A 12,546-nucleotide genomic window follows, 5' to 3' on the forward strand; every position below is an offset into this window, starting at 1 on the left:
ATAACGATTGAACAAAGAAAATGCGATAACCGTCTCCTACGCTTGCACGGATAGTCGTTGCCTTTCCGGTCGTCCTCTGTTCAGTGATCTGCCCGGTTGCATCTACTTGACCTCACTAATACTCTCCACAGACGACAGTAATGAACACACCTCGAAGGACTGTCCTTTTATCCTCCATGTAGGACTGTTCATCGCTGAGCATACCGAGCACCTGACACGGGCTACCTCTCAGTCGACAGCCACCAAGTACTATCACAGTACTGTCCGTCGTTGCCAAAGAGAAAAACTGCTGAAAAATGATAGAGAGATTACTTGCAATACAGCAGCCTTTGGGTAGGTGTCTCTATCCGGGTCCATGAGCTTCACATTAGAGTAATCAGCGGCCAGGCGAGTGCGAAGATCCATTAACAGGCAGAATATCAAAGGCGTGCTGCTCCTCTCAGGTTACTAGGAAAACCTTCTCACACAGTCCAACGGGCTCAAATCTCAACCATACTGTTGCACAATGTTGGAATATGTTTCGAGCTCCGGAGTTTCCAGAGCCACATGATGTAAATTTACACACGACTTAGAGCAGAATTACATGAGAACCACCAAAAATTTACCGAAATTTCCTCACAATTTCCTCGTTGTCATCAACACGTTTCATATGTTCTGCCCTTGTATTGAGTGACTGTCACAGCGAACAAGACTAAGCTGCTGTACACGGTGGATGACGACTATGCTCTCTGCTTGCCTCCCCTGATAGCTCCATTCGCATCATGCTCTAACAACTGCTTTTCAAAAGCAGAATTGGGTTCTGCCATAGGACGCACCTGAGGTATCCCGTCTGAACCACCAAGTCCAACAGGTACGCACCGCGACCACCATCTTCAGAGCCGACTCGTAGTCGATATCCAAATGCCGCATTAGATAGCTCACCAACACTATCACACTACGACTCTGATGAGATGACTGCTATGCTTCGTCCAGCGATCCTTACCTGGCCCATGATACAATGTATGAGGATGTTCCCATCGGCATGTTTATGCGCATCGTCTATGAAGTCCCAAGCCTTCTTCAAATAGGGTATTCCCAATATCTGCTGCTCATTGTCCCTCAGGGGGATCCTGCAGTACCTATCCAATCGTGTACTTCGAATTTTCCTTACGACCGCTCCTACCGAAAATCAGGATCAACCTCGTGGTAGTTGCGTACGCCACCCTCGAGGTACTCCACAGTGCAATTGACTACATACCTGCATTATCAATCTGATAGTGAAGACACCAGCCGTTTTCTACTTTATCCCAGCAGCCACCAGCCTGCCTTTGTCACTTGCATCTCGCCGGTTACCGATCCACAGCCAACTGAACGATCGCTTATACTCGAGCGAATAATGTCCTGTAACGATTTCTCTCAGAAAACTCAGATGATAGAATTTATGGAGAATTTCTTCGTGCTTCCTTTAGGCTTCTATAACACTTCTCGAGCCCTCCTTTGTCATAGGAGCGACCGATGGAGAACAGAAGTCGATTCCCTCTACCCAGATCTTACTTTAATGTAGGTATGGGGGCCATGACGTTCTGTCCCATGGGAGCGACGAAAGGCGGCTGGCTGGTGCCTAAATACGACTCCCTCACCTCACAGAGTGAGACTACACAAATGCCACAGTGGTTACTACCAGACTCCGCCATCCAGCTTTGAGTGACAACTGCATGACTGTCCTTGACGTTGTTAGAAAGGAATCTGCCGCAGATAAAATACTTCGACTTCGATACCCAATCCTCACCGGGCTTGCTCCACCACTCTGATTGGTATGTGATGCGGGGCATTGCTTGCCAAGACGGCCTTCTCCTGCTCCGTGAGGTCACCTGTTACCGAACCACCTGCTATACTGCTGACACCATAGCGCTACATTCCGCTTCTCTAACTGGGACCTCTCCCGCGCCTTTTCCCTGCTGAAATCCACACCCTAGCGGTGGCACCCTCAAGAGCAACTCACCGACTCTATAGACCCTCCCAAGGCGGATGTGAACTTCCTCAAAGACTGCATCCGATCGTCGCTTGCAAGCCGTTTCACTGGAAGCACTTTTGACGTTGACGACCGCCTCAAACTTACCGAGTTCATTGCTGCCGGGACGAGAGGACTTCAGCATTTCCTTAGCTTGATCCGCGTTGCGTCGTTCGGCCTCATCCAAGAGCTCCGTGATTGCATCATTTCCCCAATCGGCGGCTACGAGATACGGCGTTCTTCCTCTAGAGGAAGCACACTCATAATAAGGCCACTCAGTAATATAATCATCACCATGTGCGACACAGGAGAAATCTTTCAGAGCTCTCATCGAGCCGAACGGCAGCGCTATGCTACCATGACGAATCTATTTCACCCGGGTTGATCATTCCAGGACGTGCGGTTCCCTCGGGTGAGCTCAGAAGTTTCCTCACTACGTTATTGAAATTTACACACGAATGTGGGTAGAAGTGTACGAAAACTAACAAGAATTCCTTAAGACCTCCTCAGAATTTACACGTTCCCGACAATACGTGTGGTTGACCATATGCACATTTTCCCACACTGTTGAATAGCCGCAGTAACGGTCACGTTCACAAGAAATTGCGAGTTAACTCACAGGCTATTCTCGACGCTAAGGTCAGCCTTATAGTCCACCAGTAACTGCGCTGCTTCTTCATTACCTACTCACAACCCTTGGTGTCACCAACGGGCATGTAAGTGTATCACCAACGAATGACGCCCAATGCAGAGGAGTCCACGCTTCGTTGTCCTTGCCGTTGAGACCTGGGCAGCCCTTCGCCAACAACATGGTCAGCACCTTGACTGCAGTTTGCTCCCTCCTTAACGATTCTCTGGCCTACCTCGAGCCCTTCGTCGGTCTCACAGTTGAAGACTGCTAAATGTAATGGATTGCGGTTATACTCGTCAACACCAGTGAGGCGACAGGTCTCCTCTCTGATGGCAGTCTTGGCTTGGTCGAGCTCGCCTCTTCCTAGTAACAGGACCTACCCATACGAGTGCTTTTTCATTATTAGATTCCCAGAAAATAATTGGATACCACACCAGCGACGAATCTCATTCATCGAGGAACTCCAACGCACCAGTTCATTTTCCGATAAGCCCATTGAGGCTCTATTGTTCTGTTCCTTCACACAGTAGTCAACTATATACCCCAGAGGATCGCCGGGCTGGGCTTTCGCCAACTTATGGACGATAAGGCCCACCAAGGATGCTACGTTGTGCTCCTCCATATAGGTTTGGACCGAGCTGTTGTAGCTGAGATGACACTAAACTTGACGGAGACTCAAATACCACGGAAATGGCCTACGTGTGAATTCATTTTTACTCACGCACACTAACTCTTGGTCGCTGTCTGCGTTCTATAAACTGATCACTGCTCCTCTCACGATGGGGAGGCGGAGCAATGATGTTTTTACACTCTTTAGCATGATCAGATCGTGATAAGAGCGTAATAGGGTATTCATCCAATATGCATTAATATAGGGACTTCATTTTCACGGTGAATTTGCTTTTCCAACTCATTCGGAGCTTCTAGACAAATTTCCCTATGTGCTTCGGTACGTCATTGGAGGAAAAGGTTTCTAATTCGCTGGGGTTTACCACACACGAGCGAAATCACTAGAGAAAATCGATGCTAAGGGCGCGGGCCCAACCTGTCCTTAATATGATTAGCTATGGCTTCCCGTAAGCCATGCAAGTCGGCCATCTGGCAGTAGTCTCGGAAGTTGCACGTGTTGTCCTCAGAGTCCAGCTCCAAGAGGGACACGAAGGAGTTGGTCATTTCATTGTTGATGACAGGTAGGTTTATGAACTTCGTTGTATCCTTGTAGTTGGGCAGTAGCATCAACTTATTATCTACACAAGATGCAAAATGTAGCATTCGGGTATACCAGGAAGCAAATTATGGTACACGCGAAACTCCGCTGTGAATTAGATTGTGTTCAGGGGTAGTAATAGGAGTCAACAGTGATTCTAGAATCTCATTTTTCCTCACAAAGAACAGTTATGTTGGGCTCACGCCAGACTGTGGTAGACTCCCTAGCGTTTGAGCAACGACTCACCATCGTCGTCCGCGAAGCTGACGCTTCTGAAAGCGCGTGTGAGCCTTTCCGTCTTGTCGGCCGACAACCATGTCGAATGATTCACTGGCCTCCCAGGCATTGTCCTGAGGCTCTTGGCTAACCTTCGGAAAGGGTACACACGGTATTGACAAATGCACAACTCAACACTTCTCCTTCGGCAACTTCACGTGAGGAAATTCATCGACACTGTCAACTGGGAAGTGTGGGCGTTCACCTAATGCTTCACATACCAGAGACGATAGCTCGGCGTGAAGCTCGATAGACCTCTCCTCATCTTCAAGAGCGCCCCCAGACTTTGATTCCACATGTAAAACTCGATCCTTGGAAAGCTTTTCGGACTCTGGAGAAGTCCAGGCGAGCTCCAAGAGAAAATGCTAATCTTGCGCACTACGGTTTTCTCACCGTCTCGGAACTGCGCAAAGTGGACGACTTGATGAGGTTCCTCCGATCTCTATCAGTTGATTTTGGATGAAGAATCATCCCCTCCTTCTAGCCGCACTTATCGTGGCCATTGTCGGGTTAGCGCTGTGTGTTTGTGCTAAGATATTTAAACGTAAGTTGGTTACACTCTCTGACAGTCATTCTATTTCAACCCTCAGGCTTGTGTCTTCTTTTGTGTTTTCTTGGCCTTGTAGCTCTCGGGGTTGCCATATGGTTATTTCATACTTCTCAATTAAGTGTCAAAATCGATGTGGAAACGCCATGGACAACCTAACTGTGATTGTTCTGTGATCAAGCTCATGTTATGTTTACACCCAAGTGAAAACACAAAAAGGCTTCTCTGTTATGTCTACGAGGAATCACACTCTAAAGCATCATTAAGTTCATACACTCTCACTTCAGTGCAAACATGCACATTCGAACGCTGAGGCAACGACTAAAAAGAATAAATGCGTTTTTGTGCTCTCCAACACAGCAGAGAGCTGCTTAGGAGTAACGTTTCAATTGAGTTCCATAAGTCAGTTTTCACTGTACTTGTTCCAACTCGTTGTCGACCTCAATAACGGACCAATTCCATGTCACATGGACCATGTGTGAATACTCGAACAACACCATAGCCTGAAATTGCAACAGGCAAGCCCGTAAACACCGGGCGCCGTAAAACATTGAGGTTTGCCAATATGACAACTACGAGGACGCATCCGTACGGTATACAATAGAGGTATCACATGGAGTAGCTACTCTGCTACTCTGGGATCCAACATCCAAGAGGCAGCAGCATGACTAAAACCCCGACACCGCTAGCATGTTCTGCACATCATCACAATCTTCATCGGCCCTTTCTACTAGACTTACCGCATCCACAACATCAGATGAGAAAGAACAGGGCAATAACGGCAGCGGTGCTCGCTGACAGACGAGCTGCTAGCGTCGTCTGCTTGAACAACTTCCTCTCAATGATCCAATCTAGTTTCGTTTCTTCTCAATCATTGAAAACCTATGAGACAAGTGGTCGATACGAATATTCACTCAGAGCACGGCAAGACAAGTTCGGCAACCAAGAGGACTCACCTGCTCGTAGTGAGACAGGACTCCCGGACTGGGCGATGCGGTGGAGGTGGTCAGCGGATAGTTGACTCGCATTTTCAGTTGCTGCGGATTGCCTACATCTCGATTCGGCCACTAGCGCATTGAGTCAATGGTAAAACTCCAACACAACAGGCCTAAAGCTACGAGGGCATCTTCGGTACGAATCTCATCAATACCGATCGAAGGATTAACCAAAAACAGACACCCATTCTCTCAGTCAGGATTAATTGTTCGAGAGCCTTTCGAGGCGAACTCTATTGCTACCGATAAAAGGACTGGCTAAAAGCGGACACTTCTCCCTTGAGTTCAGGTTTGAATAGTACAAGAACTTTCTCGGGCCAGATCTAATTGCCGAGAGGTGAACCACATCAGAAACCCCTCTACTAGTGTCAGCAACATTTACATCAGCAAAGGAGGTGCTTCTCTAATAAAGATTCGATAAGTCTTAAGTCGCCTTCTGTACTCAGTCGATGGTCACCGCCTTCAACCAAATGCAAGGTGCCCATAGGTAGGAGTTCTGCAAGTGTTTTCGCGATCTCCACTCCAATAGACTCATCCTTGGTTCCATGGACAACCTCGACCGGCAGATGAATGTCCTTCAAGTTTGTGATGTAGTTCGCCTGGAGATCACTAAGAAACATCTTGGGCAGCTTGTAGCTCTCATCATTATCGGCGTATGGTGAACCGACATAGACCCAGTCACTCGAGTCTTCTTTCAGCCAGTTTTCACCAGGATTGAAAGTGCCACCAACAGAGACGATCGCCCCGATGAGATTCGGATAGCCAAGCGCCAACCGGAGAGCAAAATGGCACCCCATTGAGGCTGCCAGTACAACTGCGGGCCTCTCTGACGATGCTACATCCAACAGTGCATCTCTGGCGGCAGCATACATACTTGAATATCTCAGCTCTTCTGAACAGTCCCAGTTGGGATAGTTGTACAGTTTGCACGGAAGGTTGTGTCGTGCTAGGAGGCCTCGCAACATCATAGCTTTCCGCCCTCCACAATTACTGCACAGTCCAGGAATATACAGACCACACGACATGGTTGAGGGTATAAAAACGAAAACGAAAACACTGTGACAGAGGCACCTACCGAATACTGTCTCAGCATTATGAGTTTCCTCTTTCTCCTCCGAACGACAGGGTAATTGTCTAGAAAACTTCCGACTGAACTTCAGTCATTGCAACTGCAAACCCTCATCACATTATCACTAGAACAACCCAATAAGACGGCATCGTATATTTAAAGTAAAGTGACCTAGTGCTTGTGATAGAGCACAGATCCATGAACCACGATCAACAGAGCTTCTGGAGCCTCCAGACTGGAGGTTGATGCTCCATGCCGCGGAGTACTAAGCGATCGAGTACATTTATCGAGTCACCAGACTGAAGCTGGTACAACTCAACACGACACGCGAGCTACACCTGGGCACGACTCTAATGTTACGTGGACGATTTATCGAAGAGTGAACAATTATAATACTCAATGAGTACTATAATCAGCTCACACTTTGACTGCAGTGACTCAGGTGAACTCAATGACCCCTGTGATGAAATTGATAGTGGTTGTGATACTTGGATAATCTCAACGAAGTGGTGTAGAGTGCACCGATAACTCAAGTATTATATAGGTACTACTCATAATACTTATGTCTAACTCGTCGCATCGCACAGCATATAATGCCACGCTGATCAATCACCATCACGGTAACTATGATACGCAGCTGAACGACTCGCGGGTGTTGGATAAAGAAGCCGAGGAGATTCTATCACGAGGGTACCTGAGGCAGCAGACTCAATCATGCCGTGAAAGACGAACGAGCATGAGCTCGACATCATACCAGAGCTAGGGGTACTACCAAGAGTCTCGGTCCAAGACGTACGGGCCAAAGATGCAGTTACCGAGTAAAGTAGACGCAGTGGTTCTAGTCACACAGATGACTAGAGATGTAGCTCGACCATTATCATAGACTGATAATATAGTCGCTAGATGAAGTAGACGCAGTGGTTCTAGTCACACAGATGACTAGAAATGTAGCTCGACCATTATCATAGACTGATAATATAGTCGCTAGATGAAGTAGACGCAGTGGTTCTAGTCACGCAGATGACTAGAAATGTAGCTCGACCATTATCATAGACTGATAATATAGTCGCTAGATGAAGTAGACGCAGTGGTTCTAGTCACGCAGATGACTAGAAATGTAGCTCGACCATTATCATAGACTGATAATAAAGTCGTTAGATGAAGTAGACGCAGTGGTTCTAGTCGCCAAGCACTGCTCGAGGCCGCGTGCAACAGTGAGCTCCTAAATTCTCATAATCGCAACGCGTTTTCTACGAGTCGATGAATGAGACGCATCGGAGACTCCGAATCTCGCAGAGACAGCGATGCTGAACTGTTCGAGAGTTATGCAGGTCGCAGGAACCTTGGTAGACTACGCGTGAGCGTAAGAATGGCGAGTGCGCAAGATGAGTATCTTCGCGTGACGTATCCAACGGCTTCGGATTCCGCAACGTATCCGTAACGGTCGCGCAATCGTTCTTTATTACAGTCACTGATTCAGTCTCTGTAACACTCCCTGAATACATCGGGGCATCTCCAGCATCGGGGTGCGAAGGGGTTGCCTATCGGACAGGGAATACTTCATGCGCCAACACTTCTTCAACAGAGTTCAGTGCATGCCGTCTGGATAATACCAGGCCGAGCAGAAATCACCCAAGATGATAAGATCTCCTCAGCAGCGACATGATGCACTAGCCACGAGTGGAAAAGACAGTAATTAGTATTGCGCTAGCATCTGTTGAGGCGACCAATCCAGCATTCAATCTGGATTCTCCAAGGCCCCAACGCAGCGAGGACGGCTGTAGCCTTGGAAATCAGCAACGCCACACCAGTCTTTACCACGCGGCAGACAGCATGGAATCGAACATCGTTTGTTGACAGCTCCTTCACCGTCCTCGCTGTAGCCCTCTCACGGCTCAGTTTACCTGAGGTCCGAGCCCACGGCTGAGCTCAGTCTAAAGGTGGCGACTTCCGGAGTATTCACTGAGATGTTCTCGCCATGAAAAAAACTGCCGATAATTGAGCACTTCACAACTCGATAAAACTGATACTATGGAATCAATCTCTAATAAGGGTCAAATGACGTTAATCAGGATGGTTATACTCAAGAAAGTCAACATGTAAGTGTATCACGGAATCAGCGGAATGATCAACCACTGACCTTTCCCAAGATGGACCCAGCATGCGGAATATTTCTCTCTGTGTAAATAAGAGCGCACGATGCGATAACCACTCCGCCGACGATAAAGGGAACTGCACACGGCAGCAGCTATCGAGTTCAATGATCTTCCGTTCGCTCACCATTATTCTTCATCCAGGGATTCTCACCCGCGGTTCCCTTGCCAACCGCGCACATCCTCAAGAAGAATCTACGGAACATTTCAAAGATATGATAGCTGTATAGTTGTAATCGTTCCCATATCAACTGTAGTACTCAAGATTGCAAGTTCGTGAGAAACGAAGAAATACATGCTGAAAACGCTCAATCAGGTGCTCAATGAGGACAACAAAGAACAACCAACTCGACTACCTACCTGAGCTCAGGAGAGATATCTGATTCGGAGGTAAAACGTTGTAAGTTGGAGAAAGCATACTATGCTCAGATGATCTGAGCATACTATTCTTTCTCCAACTTAGCCGTCTTACTTGGCAACTTAGCTCGTTCATGCTCATAAAGAGGATAAGCAGTTTTCGATACAAACCTTCGGCGCGTGTCAGCTTATCGAGAGCGACTGGATAATTGTTCATGATAAACTCAAAGACACCTGTGCCAGTTAATCTTATACGAATAACCCCAGCAGCATTCTAATGGCGAATACCATGTTTTGAGCATGCTTGCATTACCCGACATAGAGCCCTCATAAGCTTCCGCTCCAATGACTATCGTAATGTACTTGGCACATAGCGAGAACTATCCGTGCGTACCTTTCTGCTCACCGCAGCCTGTAGATTCCGTGATATCTGTTGATTGACCATTTGCAAACGAGCCCGAACGAGAAGCTAACGGACCTTAAACCGGTTTGTTCTCGACGAACTAAGCGTAAACACATCACAATTCAGTTTCGCACGCCCAGGCTCGCTCTGCCGAGACCAGTGGAATTTCCAAGACCTGCATCGCGGAATGTAGTCGGAATCATCCGGAATCGACTTTATGAATCTACACGGGAACTGCAAAGTCCCACCAATTATTATAGCTATGGATTGATGATGATAATGATACTATCATGCAAGTAAAGGTCTATTGATGAATATGCCCTCGTGTCGTTCCGTCCGATTATCGGATTATTCTGTACTATCCAAGCGGAGACTATCGGAATCTTGCCCTCCCCTGCCTGTGCTTTCTAGGCTTACCTCTCCCGACCATTGGTGAGCTCGGTGGCCTTCCGATGGAATCCGATAAAGTCGTCTCGAGCAGTACTGACGGTAGCGATGGGAAACCTGATGCCTCAGCCTGTCCTGTTGCTGCATCGTCTTCACCGTCATCAATACATTCAAAGAGAAGGGATAATTTCATGGGACGCTCCGCGGCTCCTCCACGATAGGGGTTACTGGCTGCAGTGTTAAAGCTATGCCTATGGCCATTCAAAATGCCCCATCAATGGTATGTGCAACCCAACCGGAGGTTACAGTTCCGCGCCGAATTCACGATGAGTTCGAGATGCTACTTGCAGCAGCAACTCTGCACGCACCGAAAACTTTCTTCGATCATTATCGATCAGCAGGGCGCGCGCGAGTAACGAGAGTTGAAACGGCCAGTGGCAAATTGGGCCCAACTCCACTTTGGGAATGATTTAGAGCTCGTAAGCGTGCCGCGTGAAGCCGAGGTACCTGTCAGCGTGATATCGTACTCGAACCCTTCCGTAATGACTAGCCTAAGTGAACAGATGAAGGCCCTGGAGCCCAAGGAGGACCTGCTAAAGGAGAACCCTCATCGTTACGTTATGTTCCCCATCAAGTATCTCGCCATCTGGGAGATGTAGGAGTCTGATTATACATCCACTCGACGCTCATGTATATGTCCTGCGAGTTTTGAGATTTTCGAGTTCGGCTGTAAAGCGCTGCACAAACGTATCTTTATCCTTGCCGTGATGGTCCTGGTAGGTACAAGAAACACGAGGCATCGTTCTGGACGGCCGAGGAAATCGATCTGAGTCAGGATCTCAGAGATTGGGAGAACTTATCGGACAACGACCGTCACTTCATCAGCCACGTAGGATCCTTTCACCTGCTCGTCAAGTTGGCACGTCTTGTTACTGCTAGGTCTTGGCCTTTTTCGCTGCTAGTGACGGTATCGTGCTGGAGAACCTTTCGGCTAAGTTCTCTGGAGAAGTTCAATGTCCTGAGGCTCGCGCCTTCTATGGTTTCCAAATAGCGATGGAGAACATCCACTCGGAGACGTGCGTCTGCTTTTCTTCCCCATTCCTCTATCGATTCTTGTCAGGTATTCATTGTTAATTGACAATTATATCAAAGATCCAGCGGAGAAAGATAAGATCTTTCGCGCCATCGAGACTGTTCCTAGCGTGAGGAAGAAGGCTGAGTGGGCCCTGTCGTGGATCAATGACGACAACTGTTTCTCTGAGAGATTGGTCAGTCAGCCAATATGGTATTCATCTCGTTGTACTGTATTCCTTGTCTCAGATTGCATTCGCATGTGTTGAGGGTATCCTGTTCTCTGGCTCCTTCTGCGCTATCTACTGGCTGAAGAAGAGGGGATTGATGCCTGGCCTGACCTTTTCCAACGAGCTCATCTCTCGTGACGAAGGTGGACGTGTCGCTCCCCACGGCGTCTGTTCTTTGATACTCCTCAGGCCTGCATGCTGACTTTGCTTGCCTACTGTATAATATGATGCACTATACGCGTCTCCCGGACGAGCGGGTCCATGAGATCGTCAGGGTAAGTCTAGTGGTGGTTTTATTGCATTTCCTGATCTCCGTTCTCAGGGTGCCGTTGACGTCGAGAGAGTTTTCATCTCGGAGTCGTTACCGGTGTCTCTGATCGGTATGAACAGCCAACTCATGTGCCGCTATATCGAGTTCGTGGCTGATCGTCTCCTTGTGGTGAGTACTCCTTCTTATAATGTCGTCCAAACTCTGCGCAGGCGCTTGGGCATCCCAAGTTATACAACGCCACGAATCCTTTTGATTGGATGAAGATGATTTCTCTACAAGGCAAGACCAACTTCTTCGAGAAGAGAGTTGGTGAGAGTCGTGCTCTGCTCAACTATATTGAAGTCAATCGTCTGTCAATCGTAGGTGAGTACCAGAAAGGAGGGGTTATGGCTGGTACTGCTGCACATAAGAACGGTAGCATGGATGCTGAGGAGAGAAGAAAGAGCATCGGCGCTGATTTCGCCTTGGACGAGGATTTTTAACATTTGCTTCGAAAATGTAGCTCTGTTGTTGCCGGCACTACCCCATTATGCGTATGTTGATGATATTACCAGTTTTCATAGTAGCTGGTCGTTAATGGCTCATACCATCTCTTCAGCAACAATTGCAAAATTAGTACTGTACTGCCGTATGCAGTAGTCGAGACGTCTCAATCTCGCCGTGTGACCCGTACGAAAGTACCGGGCCAGTGGTTGCTCGTGCATGTTTATAATCAACCATGGAGGTTTCAGTGATTTGTTGAAGAAGTATATTGATCAGTGGCTTTGAATTTGGTTGTTGTGTTGGGTGCGGGTGTGCCTGAATCGGACCTGTTTTGTATCTTTTGGCGTTGAACCAGCATATCTTTCAGTTTCATTTACTCGTAAATCTACTAATGTTGTCCAAGTTGTCCAACACTGGGCTGCAAATGAGCCATAGGTCGATCGTGACTTTGGCCAATGTCGCATCGGCTAGTGCAA

The 12,546-nt window shown here is 47.8% G+C and overlaps 5 protein-coding genes across 5 annotated transcripts in view; 2 read left to right on the forward strand and 3 right to left on the reverse strand.

Annotated features, from left to right (window-relative positions):
• Nucleotides 1-54, forward strand: part of Pmar_PMAR026482 (cathepsin L, putative) — a gene marked incomplete at both ends in the record, with an annotated part of 1,350 nt that extends 1,296 nt beyond the window's left edge. Inside the window, one exon of the mRNA XM_002773186.1 lies at nt 1-54. Within this exon, the coding sequence (XP_002773232.1) occupies nt 1-54 (54 nt within the window).
• Nucleotides 55-115: 61 nt separating this feature from the next.
• Pmar_PMAR026483 (hypothetical protein) lies at nt 116-405 on the reverse strand (the record flags this gene model as incomplete). The annotated part of the gene is made up of 2 exons (XM_002773187.1): nt 116-211; nt 313-405. The coding sequence occupies 2 exons, from the start codon at nt 403-405 to the stop codon at nt 116-118; spliced, it is 189 nt and encodes a 62-aa protein (XP_002773233.1).
• A 314-nt stretch (nt 406-719) lies between these two features.
• On the reverse strand, nt 720-3,794 carry Pmar_PMAR026484 (dual specificity protein phosphatase, putative; the record flags this gene model as incomplete). Its single annotated transcript, XM_002773188.1, has 14 exons — nt 720-815; nt 859-942; nt 983-1,118; nt 1,163-1,237; nt 1,281-1,346; nt 1,534-1,600; nt 1,661-1,725; nt 1,769-1,850; nt 1,982-2,235; nt 2,610-2,673; nt 2,720-2,810; nt 2,854-2,997; nt 3,094-3,268; nt 3,667-3,794. 14 exons carry the CDS (start codon nt 3,792-3,794, stop codon nt 720-722), a joined length of 1,527 nt encoding a protein of 508 aa, XP_002773234.1.
• Nucleotides 3,795-5,770: 1,976 nt separating this feature from the next.
• Pmar_PMAR026485 (conserved hypothetical protein) lies at nt 5,771-6,683 on the reverse strand. The gene has a single exon (XM_002773189.1). The coding sequence runs from the start codon at nt 6,669-6,671 to the stop codon at nt 6,030-6,032; it is 642 nt and encodes a 213-aa protein (XP_002773235.1). The 5' UTR covers nt 6,672-6,683; the 3' UTR covers nt 5,771-6,029.
• Nucleotides 6,684-10,539: 3,856 nt separating this feature from the next.
• Pmar_PMAR026486 (ribonucleotide reductase small subunit, putative) lies at nt 10,540-12,069 on the forward strand (the record flags this gene model as incomplete). The annotated part of the gene is made up of 9 exons (XM_002773190.1): nt 10,540-10,670; nt 10,796-10,904; nt 10,955-11,091; nt 11,136-11,283; nt 11,336-11,459; nt 11,506-11,591; nt 11,639-11,755; nt 11,797-11,896; nt 11,951-12,069. Exons 1-9 carry the CDS (start codon nt 10,558-10,560, stop codon nt 12,067-12,069), a joined length of 1,053 nt encoding a protein of 350 aa, XP_002773236.1. The 5' UTR covers nt 10,540-10,557.
• Nucleotides 12,070-12,546: the final 477 nt, after the last annotated feature.

This window comes from Perkinsus marinus, assembly GCF_000006405.1.
Source record: "Perkinsus marinus ATCC 50983 genomic scaffold scf_1104296959216, whole genome shotgun sequence".
NCBI classification, from domain to species: Eukaryota; Perkinsozoa; order Perkinsida; family Perkinsidae; genus Perkinsus; species Perkinsus marinus.

Bases quoted from the DNA above. Each gene is read 5' to 3' on its own strand.
- Pmar_PMAR026485 (XM_002773189.1), bottom strand. From the start codon at position 6,671: ATGTCGTGTGGTCTGTATATTCCTGGACTGTGCAGTAATTGTGGAGGG.